We start from the raw sequence: 19,867 nt of genomic DNA on the forward strand, positions 1-19,867 counted from the left end.
ACTCTCACCACACTTCATTGACTTTAGTTGTTTTCTGTTTCACAGGAGACAACAGAAACACTAAAAAAAATCCCTAAACATGTAATTTGTCTCCCAAAATAATTGGTATTCTGTGTTGGGGAGTAGCAGAACAGTAATGGTCGTTTGTAACAATGCTTGAGGGGCTTATCAAACAAAATATCCAAAATGCAAAATGGCTACAGGGAAAATTATAATGGAAAGAAGTGAATAAATCTTCAATAGTACATATAAATGATGTTTAAATATAACCATGAAAACATTTTGTTGAAGTAAAACAATTAAAATTTCATTGTAAATAAGTTAAAAAGAAAATGTAAAAAAATTTCATTTCTGCAGCATCTACAGTATATTACATATGTAATAGATTATAGTGCTCAGAGAGCTGAATGGAAAATGCTTACATGCCTGCATGGTCTTGAGTGATGGACTTCGGTAAATCTAATTTAAATACTCACCCATGCATATGTGGCCTACAAGGTTAAAGACACCAAGAGTTTTGTAAGAATCATGAATTATTGTATTCCTTGGTAATAAAGTGTCATAAATCATGGCTCAGAGATGATGTGTCAAAGGTTAATCCTGTGATATTCAGCAACATTCAGCGTACGCTGTATGCCTGATTCACAAAATGGTTAATGGGGTTGTTACCATTGAGATAGCACATGAGCTGAAATGGAAAAGCTGATGAGTAACGGTGATTTAATTTGGATGAGGAGAGATTACATCTTCATGCATGAGGAAACTTCAAAGTCATATTTGACGAGTCACAAATGATGGCCAGCTGAGAGCGATGTCCTGAAGTTATTATATTAGCCAAGATATATCAAAGTCCTAACAATACATGTGATTAACATTTTTTCATCTACCCTATTAAATATTGTTTGAAGCTCATCTCTATTACTGAGCAGCCTATCTTTTTTACTAATTCCTCATAATATGTTCTGTTTTTTTCTGTTATTCAGAGGGTTTTTTAAATAAGATTAAACTACTCCAAAATGAATGTATATCTGAAAATATTTGATTAGTCTCAACAATAAGAGCGGCCATGGAAACCTTCTAGCTCAAAGCTGTGTGTGTGAAAACTAATAGGACCCAGGCACATCCGGCATCACTGGTGCTCAGAGATCACGTCTCACTGTGAAGTGTATGTCAAACAGGGCCTGCAGTTGGTGTTGACACAGACTGGGAGCAAACACCATCTGGATCATTATGTATTTAATAATGGAAGAGGAGGTATAGTCCCCCTCCCTTAAGAGACCACAAGTGTTACCTTCTAGACTCTGTGGATAGTATGATGTCAGTACTATAAGTTACTGGACAATATTAGGACCTTTGTGTGCATAATATGCAAATACTGAGGTGGCTATAGAACAATAGAACCATCAACAGAATGGGTGACCGTGGTTCAACACTAAGCTTTTTTCATTGGCCGGAAGCCGTAATGACACCATACTTCTCGTCATTCTTCTCCTATTTATAATGTGCTTCGACATTCGCCTACTGCCATTACACAATACCTTAAAAATGAATGTGCACAGACTCACATTTGTGACCTCCACACTACCGACTTCCTTGTTTACATCTGTGAACTGCATGCTGCATGTGGCATTTTGTTGTTCTTCTGCAGTCGGATTTTGGCCACATTTTAAAAGATAATGTGAACGGCACCAGAATACAAATCGGATATAGAAAAAAAATGGGATTGAGCACTAAGGCTTGCATAATGTTAGTCACCAGGTAATCTATCCTACATGTCTTTAGGCTGTCGAGGGAAGGCAGTGTACCCAAAGAAAACCTATGCATTCATGAGGAGAACATGCAAATTCAACACAGAAAGGCTTTACTTGGTCACAAGGTTCAAACCGAGAGTTATCTTGCTGTGTGGCAACAGTGCTAATTACTGCACCACTGTGCCAACTATGTTTCCCAAACAATAACTGAAATTTCATGATCACTTGACTTTTTCTTTAGCATTTGAATTTTTCTGCATCTCAACAGACATTGAGTACATCATTCATGATCACCACAGGAAGAATAGTTAAAACTTTAATCACTGTAATTTTCATCTAACACCATCATCAGGTCAAAATCTTACAAATAAGGTCACACAGAGTCACTAACGTGGCTGTGTCCGTTTTGTTTATGTATATTAACACAATCAATTGACAATCTACAGTAAGACTCCCAAAACAATCTCAAAGTAAACAATAAATCTTGTAATTTATTATACAAATCAGCTTTTACTGGTGTGCAAACATTAAAACCCTTTCAGAGGGTAACAATTACAATAAAGTCTACCTATTCTCCTAACTGAAAAGAACATTGTAAAATTATTATTATTGTTGTTATTAGTAGTAGTAGTAGTAGTAGTAGTAGTAGATTCCATGACAGCATGCTGCTCTAAGTCCTCAATGTCAGATTAGTTGTGTTTGAATGTGGTCTCAGGAGGACTGGGCACACAGTGCATATGCAAATAGATTTACAGACAACCAATTACACAGAAAACTCTTCAAACAAAAGAGGGGAGGAGGCACACAAATGAGAGGCCTGTCATTTCTGGATGGAGAAGGACAGCAAGAAGTCAAAAAGTGACTGAGAGACTAATATAATGATTTATTGGATAAGATTATAAAGTGGATTATGTCCTGACTGAGTGGGGCCACTGGTATGGGTGAAAGGGACACCGAGACTGTATATTATGATTGATTGTCATTGTGTTCATGTGCTAAAATAGTTACCAAGTAATCATCTGCAGTCAGCAGGGAAATTACGGGTTACAAATCAATTCTGTATTACACTGATTATTTGCTTTATGTTTACATGTTTGTGTTGCATAATGGAAATGAGTTAAACAGCATTAGCACTGGCTCCTCTGTGGGAGTTTTTACAGATAGTTAGGCCAATTTTCTAGAAACATTAATAGCGAGTAACAGTGCTATGTTTTAATGCCATTTGCTGAAGTGGTGGTTTCATGAAGCAACTCTAAAATAGAGTAAGAGTCAGTGCATTAAGTCCTGTTATCTCCTTAACAAAGATGATGCCATTTAACATTATGGCAATTTGGCGAATGATCTCTGTGCTCAACAAGGCTTGCAGTTTTTGTGTGTCTATGTGTGTGTGTGTGTTTTAGGAGTGGGAGGTGGATGATGTGTTTGTTTGTGTGTGCATGACTGCATGTGTTGCAAATTCACCAGTTACTCTCAAAATATTCAATGTTCAGTAAATACTGATCATCTGGGTCTACAGCCAGCTAGTTGGTCTGCGAGGTTGCACTTAGATACAGCAGTGCTTTGAGCTAAATGCTAACATCAGTGAGCTAACAATGTAAAGCTACTGTAACATGATGTTTAGCAGGTAAAATGTTTACTATGATCACCACCTTAATTCAATTCTAACATTTGCTAATTAGCACTAAACTGTCTCAGCCCTGCATGTTTGGCCTTTCTTTTCCAGTTCTTCACTGAGCCACCAGATGTCCTTGAGTTCCCTAGTCACCTCCACACCGGTTTTACAGTCCTCATTGCAAGACCTGCCCCACCTACTTACACACCTGTTTCCACTCCTTTTATCAGTCCCACCATATGTTCACCAGCTTGCTATCCTTAGTGACTTTCTATGCATGCGAGAGTTACAGCCACATTTACCTGTCTGTTTTGACCAGCCTGTCTCTGATCATCTGCCTGTTTTGGATATTCTGTCTGGCTTTTGGGCTGTTTCACTTAACAGTTTCTGTCACCTTGAATTGCTTGCTTGCTTGTTTTCTATCTTTGCATGTTTCGTGCCTCATCTTAGTTCTGCCTGGTGGTGTGTGTATGGACTTTTAGAAAGCCTGTTTGTCTTGCCATCGAAATGAATGGTTGCACCACATCATTCTGCAGTTGGGTCCTATATTCCTGTAGTTTCTAACTTGGAACATGCCACAAAAGACAAAGTACAGCTGAGGTTAATGGGAATCTCATTAGTTTTGCAGGTATTTGATTATAAACTAAAGTATGAGACAAATGACTTTGTGATGGTATTAGATGAAAAGTTAAGGGATCACTAAGGTTATTAGAGTTAATTCTGACAAGGATATGAGAGTCTGTATCAAATTTCATGGCGATCCACTGAACAGTTGTCATGACATTTTACTCAAAGCCATGAATGTCAACCTCATGAGGATGCTAGAGGAAAATTTAAGTGATTACCAAAGTCATTAGCATTCCTCAGAGGACCATATGGAAATCCCTCCAATAGTTGTTGAGATAGTTCACAAAAAATGTCAACGTGCTTGTGGCCTGAGAGAAAAGTCGGGGGATTACCATAGTCATTAGCATCTATCCTTTGGGTATGTCTGTATAAACCTTCATAGTAATTTATCCAATATTTGCTGAGATATTTCAAGCTGTACTTATGCACTGTAAGTGGTGGACAGACCAACCAGCATTACCGTCCCTGTTGCTCCATCACTAGCATGAATTAAAACTGCAGCATTATGTGATGTGCTGTCATCACGGTGCTCTAGATTTTTGAAGTGTAAGTGCATGGTCAGTGCTGTTCAACTTGTCCCATAAGCTCCAAATGCCAGTCAGCAAAAGGTTTTTCCAGAAGGCGCAGTCAGGGCATGTGAAACAACCTCTCATAATGAGAAAGTCCGTGTTTATTCATGTTTGTGGCTATATATGTTCTGATCCCAATGTGTTTGCTGCATACAGTGGAAAAATACTCATGAATAATTTAAATAAAAGATAAAAATGTATGTTTACAGCTTGGCCCTTTCATATGCTAATGCAAATATATCTATTCACCCAGGGATGCTCTGCGGATCTAAGAAAAGCATTTGACAGTGCACATTTCCTTCACCTTTGAGAGTTAGGAGAACTCAGTAGAAATCAACAAGAAGAAATAGAATCCTGTTTGTGTCTGATCTTCAGAATTCTCCTTCATTCTTTTATGCAACATCTGCAATTTAGCTTTCCCATGCCTTTATGTAAATATATATTTTTCAAAATTTCAATGGAATACGACCACTTCGAAGTCTCTGCATGTGCAGTGGCTCAGAGGCTCAAGCTTTCCTTTAGGATCCAAAGTCATCAGCCTAACCATTCTTTTTATTTATTTATTTAGCATAAGTATGGACGCTCCCCTCAGAGCCTTTGGCAGGTCAATAAACTGAATAGTACAGAACAGACTGTGGAAAGTAATGGAGGTGAGGATTTTCCCAACTTGTCAGCTCTGTGTCATTCTACTCATTAACCACAGTGAGAGTAACCTGGCGTTTGTGCCCAGTTGGATCAGCATGCATGCAGTGGGCACAGCTTGTCATAGGCTTAAGAACACACAGGCCTGGGAGGGATAACAGACAATAAAATCAATAAGACAGCAACACCAGATCACTACTCCCCCTCTGCCTTCTGAAAGACAATAAAACACTGTCAGCTGTAGGTTGCTTACTTATGTAAGGAAAACGTTGGTCCTGTGGTAGAGTCATCTTGTAACATTTCAGTCCTAACTTCAACCTACATAAATCTGACTTTGATCCACCTCTCATGGTTTTAGAACTCTAATCTTCCTTCTGCAGTAAATAACTAAACCAGAATTTTCTCTTGAATAAACTATTACTGCGAAAAGTACACTGGCAGGATTTTGGTCTATAACAACTTTCAGTCTCTAGGGCAATCTTATGAAGCAAGAAGCCAAACGCTAAAACTCTCAGGAAATAAAAAGTATCAATTCACTGATTTTACTGCCAGCTCAGCTTACAATTACTTCTTTACCTTTTCAACTTGTGAGGTTTATAGTGCAAGCACTTAAATGTTAAAGTTTAACAAAGGAATACTTTCATTACTAAGTTGTCTACTTTTTGCATTTTATGACAGTTTGATCATGACAACAGCAGCTGTAGGTGTAGATAAAGCGGGAGAAGCAGCTTTAATAGGGTGCACACTCCTGCAGACCACAGTCAGTTTCTGGATCACTTTTAGTACAACACTGTAAATGCAGTGATTACAATAGTTTTTTGCTGAATTATTTTAAAAACCTTTATAAATACCCTCCCTGCTTATAGGACCAGATTCTTTCTGTCTGTTAAGTGAATAGGAATCGGAATCAGAATCAGGTGTGTTGAACAGACAAGGACTCTGGTACTGTGGCTCTCAATGTGCTCTCAAAATATTACATATTTCTCATCACAATTTAAGAATATCATGGCATCAAAGTCAGGTTTCTGCCATGCTTTTAAAGAGGATGAGAGGAGCTGTTTTAATTGGCATTACTAAAGCCAGCCCCAACTCCACCTGCTTATGATGCACTTCTCCCTTTAATAATGGATTCCTCATCTCTTCCTCAGTAACGCCTGATTGTGCCCACAGTGCACCACTGTAGGACATGCTTGTATACACCCTCACCTGGAGTTTAGACTTGAGTTTATGACTGTGCCCTATTTCATTAAAATAGAGATCATAATGAAAATAAAGTTTATGTTTCACTGCAAATACACAAAACTTTTTTTATATCATTTTATACTTTCCAGTATGTATTGACTCTTCTGCACACAGATTATGGTAAAGTGACATTAAGCTGACCTTTCATTATGACAGCTTTCCTAATTTTGGCTGCTGCAGACGAAGTTGATGGGAATTGTGTACACATGTTAATAATTATGATCACTGATTCAGCTTTAATTTAAGATTTTAATCCCCATGTGACAGGTTGCAAAATAAGTCATTATCAAAACATCACAACCTTTTCCCCCTAAGCTGTCGCTCCCTTGTATACAGATGTGAGCATGAGACGTAGCACAGATGTATTAATTTTACTACTTCCATTACAAGCATAATGCAGGGTCAACAAGTGTTCATGTGTTCACATTATTATGCTCATTCCTTGTAATAACAGCTGTATCATTAATATATAAACCTGTATGAAATCAAAAGAAATCAAAAACTCTCTGTAAAACCAGTAATCCAATTTTTTCCAGTTAGTTCTCTCTATTCTTCTCTCTGTATCTCACTGTCTCCATTACTCCCTTTTGTCCTTTCATTTTCTCTCTAGTCTCAGACTCTCATTAACACTGCTGCCCTGTTGGTTCTTTGCCTCCTCTGTTCCCCCACTTGTGCAACTACAGAGCCACTATTCTTTTCCTTTCTTCGACTCACCCCCCTACACCACCTTTCATAAACAATGTGTCAGATGTATGAAACTAACGGGGGATAGGAGACATCCAATTAAAAGCACAATGCATAATTATTTCACAGCTCCCCTCTCTCTTCTGTCTCCCAAAGCCCTTCAGATTATGTAACAGCTCAGTGTCAGTAGAGCCAGCCTGTGGAGGACAAGTTAAGGGCGTCTTCACTGGCGATGCAGCTCAGCGACTCTGGACTTTCCGCAGCAGCTTGCGTACTACCCCTCATTCCTCCTCCTTCTCCTCCTCCTCCTTCCTCCCAATGCTATATCCACCCACCCATCCACCCACCAGCCCACCCTCTCTCTGTCTTTCTTACACACGCATACACATGTACACTCAATCAGGAATGCAAAGGGATTGCAGCAACAGCAGCAGCACCGCTAGATGGAGATCTCCGCTGCGTGTGTGAGTGCTTATTCCCGGTGAGTGCAGGGACAAGATCGAATGAGTGTCAGTGGTGCTTGAGTAAGGTGTACAAGGGAGAAGAGGGGGAGAGAGCAAAGTAAAAGGCAGGAAGAGGATATCTGTGAGGACTCGATGAGGTTTTGAGGTAATGGCTGTCTGCTTTTTTTTTCTCTCCCTTCCTGGTAACCTCAATCTTTGCTGGATGTGCCACAACTACTCCAGCTGTCACTGCACCGGCTGCCTCTCCCTTGGTCCTCCTGCAGCTAGTGATAGCTGCTCCAGTGGCTGGACGATACCCTGGCACCCTCTGTGTACATGGATGAACACTGGCTCTACAGGGCATCTGTGCTCTCTTGTCCTTTGCACCACTAATCTGTTTCTCAAGGTAAGAGTTATACTTCCTTTTTTTGGAGTTGCACAAATATTCGCAGATAAGAATTTGGGATTCATCTGGTCTGCCTTTTAAAATCTTAACTGAATCAAAGTGGATGAAATATGTGTGTGAAATATAAAATACTGTTAAAGTCTCTGGCTGGTGATGCGTGCATGTGTATGGTCCCTGCATCCATTAGATATAGATAAACCGGGGAGGGGGCTTTTCTGCATCCAAGCACTGGAAGGTTTAATGACTAATCAGTAGAACACGTCACAGGTTTTTCTTCACAATTGAAAATGAGGATGAATGATAATGTAATTTGACTTTGATTAATTTTCTTATAAGGGGCATCTTTGCAGCCTTTGACAGACATGCATTATTTATCTGATGAAGCAGAGGCTGATCTTCAGGATTGCTGTGAATTGTTTGGATTGACTATGAAGAAAATTGATGAGCTCTTTCCAGTAGACTATTGTATATTGTATTGCAATGAACTGTCAAAATGGTGATCACATGTTGGAAAACACCTATCACATGAAGTGATGTAGACTATATAACACATTCATATGTGATGAGCGATGTGCTCCTCAGCACTGAATTTGACAAAAAATGGATTCAGACATCATTTCTAATGACATGTGTGATCATGGAAGCTCTAGGGTACTGCATCACATACAGAGCTGCACTTATATTTGCTCTCAGTCTATACCTCTCTCCCTCCCACCCCCTCTCCCTCTCTATCTCTGTGTGTGTTTCCTACATGTCATTCCTTGACTACCTAAATTTACAGGAAACACAGGCGGGCTACCACTTTAAGGTGCCAAACACACTGGGGTTTGTCTATCTCAGCATCTTTCTCACATGTTAAATCATCTTTTGCATCACACTTGAGTTAATCATCAGTTCAACCTGAGTACACATACTGTAGCCAAACCCCTTATAAATCAATGAAGTCATCAAGGTAATGCACTATAAACAGTATGTGAGCTGTAACAAGTTAAAGTCAGAGGCAGTCTTTTCTTGTTTGTTTGTTTGGTTTGGTTTCTTTACCAAAAAATATGTATGATCACAAAAAAATCCCAAATGCCTTTCTGCAGAGCAGCCTCTCCAAACTTACTCTTTCCAAGGATCCATTCCACAGCTAGTGCTCTCATCCCGCTATTCCCATGTAACAGAGAGTGCTGCTCAGTGATAAAGCTTTTAAGCCAGTGTCATAACATAAACCTTCACAGGTGTAGTCTGGAGCCTGAATAAATGCAGATAACTCTGGATGGCAGCTGGAAAAAAAAGATGGCATGTACTGTATATGTGTGTGTGTGTGTGCATGCTTTTTTTGTTTGTTTGTTTGTTTGTTTGGTTTTGCATGTCCATAACTACTGTGCTCTCAAAACTGGCTAGGGTTGTTTTTCAAATACTGAACAGAAGCCTATTTAAAAATCTTGGATCTAAATTCCTTACATTGTTGCTGGAGCTTGATGGTGTGTTGAACAAAGGATTTTTAACACTGAACATGTAGAGGCAGAAACTGCTGAATACTGTAAGCAGGCCCCTATAGCAAAACTCACTGACATGATGCAAACAACCTTGTGGTGCAGTACAGTGCAGTGATATCTCATCCTTTACATTGTCCTTATGAAGGCAAAGTTGGTGCAATGTCATGCTCAGTAATTTATGGAAATAGTGAGAAAAAACCAGATGCACTGCACATTAACAATGCATGCATTAGAATGTATGGGGGATGATGAGCGTGACATCAACCTGTACCATTACTTATCTGCTAATGAAAATGGCCAGGCAGTGTTAACTTATGAATATTCTACAGATGCTTTTCAGTAATTATTGCATTGATGCAGGCTGACAAGGATGCAAGACGACCCAAGCAAATCCAACTCATAAATCATGAGTCAGCAGTGTAGTAGACTTGTTATGGTAAGGAACTTCTATTAAAACTGTCTTTACAAACACCTACATTTCTATAACACGTTGGTCATCTTAAATCAGTCATGACACTGTGGCTAAATAATTTTTTTTCTCTCATATATGCAGCATTTTATCATAAAGAATGGAAGGGCAATTGGAACAGACAGCAAGGTCTGTCAGGGTACATAAGGAGATTTTAGAGGATTACTTTTGCAATTTTAGAGTCAGTGCATTATTTATAATCCCTTGGATAGCTGAGGCCAATTCAGGGAAGAACCTCAGGTCATTAGTAGAGATATAGCTGGCTTTGAGAAGAGGACGACGAGAGCTTAGAGTAGGAGAAGCAAAAAGACGATGAGGAAGAGAATCTCACTCAGCTATCTGAATATATCCATGTGTCACATTAGCCTCTCTCTCTGTCTATCTTTCATCTCATTCTCAAACTGTGCATCTGACTTCCAACAATAATAAGTCAATGAAGAGCTTTTCTTGGTTCCCTTTGTGTGACTTGCCATTCAGATGCATTACATGCTTTACATGGCTGCTTAAGAAACCGTATGCGTTTAGAGGAGACTTCCTGCAGATATCATTACCTTTTCAGTAGTATGAAACTGATATTTCTGAGTGTGAAATACTATGATCCCATTTGAATCAGCCTTGAACTAATTCTTTTTTAACCATGGGACCACATCTGACAAACAACTCCCACTAAAATCAAAGCACACAGCAAGCTGCATTTCCGAACAAATACGACTCCCAATAAAGTGTAGCTGTTCCAAATAACAAAACAACTGTGCCTAAATTCATGACACAGCATACAATATTGTTCATTTATAATGAGACTGAGTCAGTTGCCTGGGTTTTTTTCCCCCTCATCTGGCACTTAATGCATTTATTACCATACAAAACTATTACTGAAGTGACACTAGAAGCTGTTGACATGCAGAGGGTTTTTTCCCAACATTAATAGGGAGCAAAATGAAACAGTTTCCTCTGAACATATTACCTTTCATCAACAGTTTGAGCTGAGAGTTATGTTACAGTAGAGATTCTACAACGTGAAACACAATACAAGAGTCCCAAGAAATCAAACTTAATGTCTTATATTATCAGTCCTGTGTGTGTGTGTGTGTGTGTGCCTGCCTATGGCATTACTCAGATTCCTGTTAACGCACACGCATTATGGGGACTCAGCCTTCCTTGTGGGGATCAAATGCTGGTCTCCACCATGTAAATCATTGAATTTTAGGGTGACAACACGGTTTAAGGTTTGAGTCAGGTTAGGTAAGTAGCAGTTGAAGGTGAGGATAAGTCTTGAGGAATGAAAACACATTTGTGTGTGCTTTTGTGCAAACAGTTTTAAAACTGTTGGCAAAGGCCTGTCTTTGAAAAGCTGACAACAAGGTCCACACACACTAATACTTACACACTTTCTGTTTATAACACTAAATGCAAAAGAAGGTGCACACCTAGACATATCCAAAAATCTATACCGATATACATGTGTGTAAATTCACACACAAAAGTCTCATAAAGCAAAGACGGTTTGCCACCTTAAAAAAGTGTGTATTCTTTTCATATTACACTAAGTATCATGTTCTGCTGTATGTATGTTTTGGCAAATTTTGTCATTACTGTATATCACTGGAATTCTACACGCACTGCAAAGGTAGATCATCTATAGATTAGAAATCTGCTCATGCTTGGACAAATTTCATGGGAGTAGTGAAACTGGCATTAAATAAAAGTCTCCTCGGTATAAATTTCCCCACCAGAACAATAGATGAATTTACAATGTCCCCAAATGTTAAAACATGATCACTTTCAGAGAAGCTGTGACACCGTGAATACTGTAGCTTACTTTTGGTATGGTAATAAAAGCTTCATTGGAGATTATTTATTGCGTGCTGTCTTGTCATATGAAAATGATTAACCAGCTCTTTCTGATGTTTTCTTTCAACCCTATCAGACATCATTTCATTTCCTTGTGCTGTAATGCACCAGCTATGAAATGTGTTTCATCACAGACGAAACAGAAAATGTAATATTACTCATTTGATTATATGGACCTTTAATTTGAAATTCAGCTTGGAGAGTGACTATAAACAAGCAGTTCTTTCTTGTATTTTGAATGTCATTCCAGTTTCTTTGTGTGATTAAAGCAGTTTCTATTATTAAATCAAAGAAGCCAAGACTTTGAAAGAATGACATAAAAAATACTTTTAATATTTTGATCGTGATGAATTAAGCATAAACACTTTCTTACTAAATACGTGAATGATTGGTGCATTGTTAGTGTGATGATACCTCTTCAAGCATATCATATGGCTACAAACAAGGTTATCATTTACTTGAGAATCTAAATGATTAGGCGATCTTGAACAACTGTGCTTTGAATGTTACAAAGCAGTTGTTTAAATGTCTGTTATTAAAGCGACATACAAAACCAATGTTCTATAAACCATATAATGAGACTGTTGTCAAAATTAATTTTTAACACTATTTGGAGCTTTTAACACTCCTACTCAGTGAAAACTGTGATTTCAAACCACTCATAAACTTATTCAGTTTCTGAAGGTTGATTTGCAAACATCCTTGTGAAGGTTTTGTGTCTCAAGCTGTTTTCAGTCCTATAAAGCTGTAACAAACAATAATCTGTAAACTTTGAACAAGGTCATTTCAACCAGCCAAATCCTGTGAAACTGATTTATGATGTGGTTACATACTATGTGGTGTATATATGGTGTCAAGGCCTGACCTCAAGTCGTCAGTCCCCTCAGCACTGCAGATATAGAACAGTGATGATAATTATTCTCCCTAAGGATTTCAGGATAGAGCCTATGAGTGGAGGAGCCCAACAGCAACTATTATGTAGAGAATAGTATGTTGGGCCCACAGCTTCTGTGTGGCCATTTCCTTTGCTGTGAACCTCTCACCACAAGCACCAACAAAACACCTGTGGAGAAAATCAGTCAATCGAAATGCAGAGGCTCACAAAAATATATCTTATAATGTTGTAGTACTGATAAGATGCATGGATATACAATAATCTCAAGGTTGGCAATGAGTGTGTAACAGTCCAGAGCAGAGAATAGGAGCTCAGCAGTTTAGATATAATTACGATATGAAGAACAGAACAGTGAGCTGTCACATAGACCCATTTGTTTGAGTTGGAGTGGTTTCCTAATATACAGATGAACATGATCTACATGGACAAAATGTAAATGTGAAGTTTCCCGTGAAGTCATGTGTAAATCACTAAAGCTAATGTACAATATTACCCTCTTGATACTTGGGTTTGCAGTGACTGAATAAGAAACCTCAACAGTGACTTCAGCCAAGAGGGAAATAAGCCATAAAACCAAATTAACCCAAGCATTTGATAATACACAAACATGATTACTGCTAGTTTGCCACTGCATAAATCAATCACATAAACATGTCAACAGGCATTTCTAAAACAAAAGCCAAAATAAATTAAAGAAAATTGTTGATAAGGTCCACAGGAGTATAATGTTTAATGATACTTTCAGGCACACAATGAATAAAACAATGACATTAATTCAGAATATACAGCCTACATGTTAGCATAACTAACAAATATCTTAGCTTAATGAGGTAAAGCAGTGAGTTGGCATGTCAGCAGTGATAACACTCCAAGCTAACAGCAAAACTGTGCTTCTAGCTTGAAGGTGTGTGTTTGAGACTAACAACTGGATGGAATTTCTGAATGTTGACAGCAGCAGCATGCTGCACAATCTAAACACAATTATTATTCCAAAACAGTAACCTGAAGCAAATGCTCAGACTTTTGGCAAGCAACCTTGCTAATGAAATGCTACTGTATTTAATGACTACAAGTGTTTGCAGACTTAGCAATAAGCAGAAGTACTAACAGGACAAAAAAGTAGGCAAGGTAAAGAGTTGCGAATTGCGAGGAACTATTTCAGGTGATAATTAAAAGTGTTAGCTAGATACCGGTGTATATGTATACATAACTGGAGAGTTTGACTTGTGGATGAAATATGATTATTTTATTCTTTGTCATGTAGCTTTGATTCTTTACTTTACACATTTCACCATATGTATTAATTAATATTGTACTTTAAATTTTGAATCATGGATTTGGACTTGAAACAGATCATACCTTTAATCAAGGCTTATAATGTGTTACCATCATGTAAAGTTATGGTTCCAAAAGTAGGAAATAATTAGGTCTACACTAGCTTAAGTTCTAAAATCAAATGACTTCCTACTACATAACGTAGTAACACATAAACTAATTTTTTTCTTTACCTTTTTCAGGAAATATGGTGAGCAAAGAGGACACCAAATGCATTGTTCTCTCAAATTCAGATGAATCAGATTCAGACACGGGTCCATCACACACCCTTGATGCACAGTCTGGACAAGAATCAAGCAAACAGCACGTGAAGAAGAGAAACAAGGCCCTACAAGTACGTTTTAAGGATATCTGTGAAGCTCAGAATGAGCATTGGAGAAAACGCTCCAGATCCATTTCCTGTAAAGTGACACACAGAAAGTACATGACCATGCCTGCGAGACGCTCTATTCCAAATGTAACCAAGAGTACTGGTGTCCAGACCTCGCCAGATTTCACTAAGCGATACAAGACTTTCCCTTTTGAAAGGAAAAAAGGTCATACATTTAAACATACTGCTTTGGTGGAAGATTACAGAGGACAAAACAATGGGTTTTTGAGTGATATAAAGGCAGAAGGAGAGGATGGACAACCTATTGCGGAGTCCTCTAGGTACAAGGGTAAGATTGTGGGGCAGACAAAAGCTTTGCTTCACCATACTGATGACAGCAGTGATACAGAGGATTTGCTTTCCAGTGCCAACTGTGTGGATGGACCCTCATGTCCAGAATCCTCACATTTCTCAGAAGTGTGCCATCCGACCAGCTCTCCTTCCAAAAGTGAACCAGAGTACCAGATTTGTGGGATAAGGGAGAAACATAAAGGATTACCCAAAGAAGGTATGAATGCTGGCACCTCCTCAAAGCGCCAGCTAACAAACTCCGAGCTTCCACAGGACAAGGCAAAAGGTACAGGCCCTGTTGCATGGAACTCTCTGACACAGGTGGAGTCTTTAGGAAGCCCCTCTGTGAGCTGTAAACGGAAAAAGGGCACACAGCTAAATGAACAGCAGTCACAGACACTTCCCCATAGTGCCAAATGTTCTGTGCAGTCACAAGGGCAGTGTCGGACAAGGCATGTGTCAGCTTCCTCTAAGCTCCAGCAAACAGTTGTGGGGGATGACGGCTTTCCTCCAGGAGACACAAGAGCCCGAGGCATGGGAAGCAGCCAGCAGATAATGCCCTTATCTGGAGATAAGGATATCAAAGCACAGCTGCAGGCCATGGAAAGCCTCATCAGCTCGAGCCAGGAGACCATCAAGGTCCTACTTGGAGTTATACAGGAGCTGGAAAAAGGTGAAGCACAGAGAGAGGGGTGAGTAGTGTAAACTTTATAGCACATACTTTTATAAGTGAAACCAAACATTATACTGTGCATGTACAGTGTGCACATTTCACAGTGTTCAGTTAAGGAAAAAAAGCTATGATAATGGGCTAGTTCAGTTTAATACAGCTTGATTGTTATTTTTGTAGCTTTGGCCATCACTGCTGTTGTTCTATTGGCTATGATAACCTTTTACTCACCAAAGTACAGCCTTAGTTTAGCATGTTAACAGGCTAACACTTGTTAATTAGCATGAAACAGAAAGGACAACTGAGATCAATGAGAATGTCATTAGTTTTGCAGGTATTTTGGACATAAAGTGGAGTACTGGACTATGATTAGTGTGCTACATGAAAGGTCAGGTCAGAACAAAGTTTTTACAGTTATCCTCAAGGAACCATGAAGTTGGTGCCAAATGTCACAGCAGTCCATCCCACAATTGTTGTAACTATTCAATAAAAAACCTCATGGTTGAGCTAGAGCAAGGGTGTTACCGAAGTCATTAGGCTCCATCCTCTGTGAACCATGAACAGCTGCACAAAATTTAGTGCCAATCCATTGATTAGACATTGAGATATGAATAAGTGAAAACTGTGAATGGTGCTAGAGGAAAAGGAAGAGGATCACCAAGCCATGCTACTAGCATGGTTAAAAAAATGCATTAGCAGTGTGATGTGATAATTAATTAACCTTCAAGATCTAATGGGACATTTAAAGTACAGTATGGTACATGTCAGTATAATAGATGTAATTTTAGTACAAGAGCATGTCTCCAAATATGTTATTTGTCATATTTCAATGTACAGTACCTAAGCAAAAATGAGTCCTCAAGCCGAGCTCTGACAGCAGTGCCATTGTAAGGATCAATGTACTCCATCTCCAGAACCCAGAGCAACACAAAGCAAATTGTATTTAAGTCTTATCCACATCCAGTAGAGAACAAGGCACCCTAGTGTGACTCTGTGGAACTCGGTTTTAAAGGTCCAATTAGTGCAGCCTCATAACACTTTGCCTCTCATCTCCACAAAACTGTGTCTGCTATAGTGCCTCCACTGTGTTGTGTTCCATCAGTGTTATTAGAGAGATGCAGTTATAGGACATAAAGCCTACCTTCCATTGTACATTCCCAAATACTCTTTCCATTTTTCAAGGCTGGACAGTCAGATAGCTGCCTTTAGAACTATACTTTGAGATTAACCAAAAAGCAACTAAAAGCTTTTATGTTCTCACCAGGAATGCATAAACCCAAGATGTTCAATGATTTTTATCATACATGCAGTGACAAAAGAATAATGTAAACTATTATCCAGTGAGGGTACAGGTACAGTGTTTGTAGGAAAGTATTTTGTCCATGGGAATTATCTCACCTTCACTGTTTACATTAGAATTAGTACAAAAGATCATACTAGCCCATTACAATACAAACATTAAAAATAATTCTTACTAGGGTACAAAGGGAACTTAAATAATGCATTTGCTCATAATCAGTTTCACGTTTCCTTAAGTCTGTTGGTGTCACACTAAATGTTGATGTCCTGCAAAAAGGAACAAAAAACAATGAGTGGTATTTGATAATGCTTGATGTTAGGCGCAGATGTATTGTATACCTGTAGTAAATTAAAATCTTAACCTATATTTCTACTAATACGCAGCATAACTGAATATATCTTTTATGCATTATTTATATTGTATTCATCATGTAGTATTCATTGTAGTGTTATATTGTAGTGTTCAAGATTATTTCTTGAGGTGGTTGTTAATGCTAAGGTTCCCATCACATTCTACTATTTTAATCTTTTGCATGACATATTTCATAATAACAGTCTATAATTTTATATTTCTATTGTGAAATGCATATAAACTTGTTTTGTATTGAAAATTGCCATAATACTGTTCTAGATACACAATTATATAAAAATATGAAGGTCTCTGCTCATACTAGTCATGGTACTGCATCATACAGAACATGAAACATGCAGTATAATGTGCATACTGTACACAGTATAACACTGCTGTACATATACATATAAAATACATACATTATAATAAACTACAGTATATATGCATTACAGATGCATATACAGTATACCACATGTGCACATATACATACACACTACTGTGTTATATTGTAGTATTCAAGATTATTTCTTGAGGTGGTTGTTAATGCTAACGTTCCCATCACATTCTACTATTTTAATCTTTTGCATGACATATTTCATAATAACAGTCCATAATTTTATATTTCTATTGTGAAATGCATATAAACTTGTTTTGTATTGAAAATTGCCATAATACTGTTCTAGATACACAATTATATAAAAATATGAAGGTCTCTGCTCATACTAGTCATGGTACTGCATCATACAGAACATGAAACATGCAGTATAATGTGCATACTGTACACAGTATAACACTGCTGTACATATACATATAAAATACATACATTATAATAAACTACAGTATATATGCATTACAGATGCATATACAGTATACCACATGTGCACATATACATACACACTACTGTATATATAAAACATATAAAGTAATGTGAAACAGTGTGGCCTGGCCTGACTGTAGTTTTTGTTCACATGTTATCAATAAAACACTAAATACTACTGTGCTCAGGTAGGCAGAACAGCAGGCACACAGTGGGTATGGTCAGTGAAACTGGGATGACGAGGGTGGGACATATCCCAGGACAGCTGATGTGGTCAAACAACCCAGCAGTGAATTTGATTTTAACAGTCAGTTTAGAAAATGACTTTCAGAGGAGCAGTTATTTTCCCCCCATGAAGCATCTATGAAATCACCCTGTGTGACATCGCCTGCTTTAATACAGTGCCACTACAGTATATTGGGTTATGAACATGTTACCCTGAATAGGGAAAAAGGAGTGTTTGTTTATGCTGAATACAGACAGTGATTATAAATCTAGGTTAATGCGCTTTGATTATTAGATTGAAGCTCTTTAAATTACAAGGATGCAAATGAAAAGCCAGTCAGCAGCACAGCACGGGTGTACACCTTGTCTTGAAGTGAGTTACTGTCCTTGCTCACAGCTGTTCGAAGCAGCTTCGTTTGAGAAGAGGTCAGAGGATGGATGAACCTGTTGACCTGAATGTCCCATCAGCATTTTCAATCCACAGAGAGGCTATTCTGTCTCCCCCAGTGAGGTCACCTCTCACTTCATGGTGGCAGTTGAGGCCTAACCATTCCACATGTCATCTTTTAGGATGAAGGGCTACCATGGCAGCAAGTAATTACTGTACATGCGTAGCTTTAACACAGCCCCTCCTAGTACCTAGTGTTCCATTGCCGCCTGCCTTTGCATGCTCCCAACTCCCATATGGCACAAAAAACAATATGCACATCTGCAGGGAAATATGAATAAGACCTGGTGATAATAAAGACAGATGCTGTTTGACCAAAAGCCATTTCATATTTAATGTGTCCTCTTTGCCATGTGCAGACACGTGGCATGTCCCAAGAGATGGCTTATCCAGCTGGGCTTTATAGAGGTCCTTCACCATAAAAAATTACAACCTTTATACAGTACAGACAAAAGACCCTTAAGGCAATGTACCTATGCTATAAACAGAGGTGTCACACTTTGTAGTAATAGTTTTGTTGCATCTTTTAAGCTTATTATGTTAAAGCTTATTGCTGATTATTATGTTAAAGCTTACTGAGTTGGTTTAGAAATCAAAAAGATGTACAGTATAGTACACAATGTAAAAATATCTTCTTTTTTTTTTACACATGATTCACACAGCATTGATCTGCTACTTACTGCCTGAAATAAAGACACAGAACACACTTTAAAACTATGTCATGGCAAAGCAAGGTAATCCTATTATGTAAAATCAGCAAGTCTACACACATGATTAACCAAATCTGAAAGAACTGCAGGATCAGAACTCCTGCTGCATTTTCAGATGTTATGAATCAGCAACACTGGGTGAAAACCGAGCTGAACAAACTGGCTGATAGCCGATGCCCACAGGTGTTGAAGTATCCAGCTAAAGCCTGTCACTTGAAATCATGTGTATCTGTTCATCTCTCTGTTCACAGGCTCTCCTACCGAACAGGACAAGACACGGCAAATTGTGACACATGTCGAAATAGCGCATGCATCATTTACAGGTGGGGCCCTTTTCACTGCCAGTGTGTCACTAATGCTGCCTTAAATGTTGTTTTCTGTGGGATAAATTGTTTCAGTGTAAAAGAGATGCTTACAATTTGCATTTGGTACAGGGATGCTTGTCTGTACATTTACATTTACAGTGATCTGAAATGGAAGAATGAGTCAAATAAGTAAATGGCAGTACTACTATTGGTAGTATTATATACTGTATATTGCTTGTTGCGCTACAGCATGTCTTACTTTAGTGGATAATATCATTTACAAGGGTTTCTGGGGAAGCATGGCCTTGCTATGATGGAATACGTAGCAGTGGAAAGTGACAGAGTCGAAAGTACAGTTGACCCTGTCACT

At 38.5% G+C, this 19,867-nt stretch overlaps 1 protein-coding gene across 5 annotated transcripts in view; it reads left to right on the top strand.

The window, feature by feature from the left end:
* The window catches only part of LOC109961350 (protein FAM196A-like), a 43,887-nt gene that overhangs the window by 15,445 nt on the left and 8,575 nt on the right, over window positions 1–19,867 (top strand). Inside the window, exons 4-7 of one of the 5 annotated variants that reach the window (XM_020602094.1) lie at window positions 7,284–7,976; window positions 9,821–9,896; window positions 14,193–15,363; window positions 19,444–19,515. In XM_020602094.1, the coding sequence (XP_020457750.1) occupies window positions 14,198–15,363; window positions 19,444–19,515 (1,238 nt within the window). In that variant the 5' untranslated portion in view covers window positions 7,284–7,976; window positions 9,821–9,896; window positions 14,193–14,197. Of the gene's footprint in view, window positions 1–6,210; window positions 7,977–9,820; window positions 9,897–14,192; window positions 15,364–19,443; window positions 19,516–19,867 lie in introns of those variants that run through there. The other 4 variants (XM_020602084.1, XM_020602111.1, XM_020602074.1 and 1 more) reach the window with 4 other exon arrangements.

This window comes from Monopterus albus, unplaced genomic scaffold (genome assembly GCF_001952655.1).
Source record: "Monopterus albus unplaced genomic scaffold, M_albus_1.0 scaffold3.1, whole genome shotgun sequence".
NCBI lineage: Eukaryota > Metazoa > Chordata > Actinopteri > Synbranchiformes > Synbranchidae > Monopterus > Monopterus albus.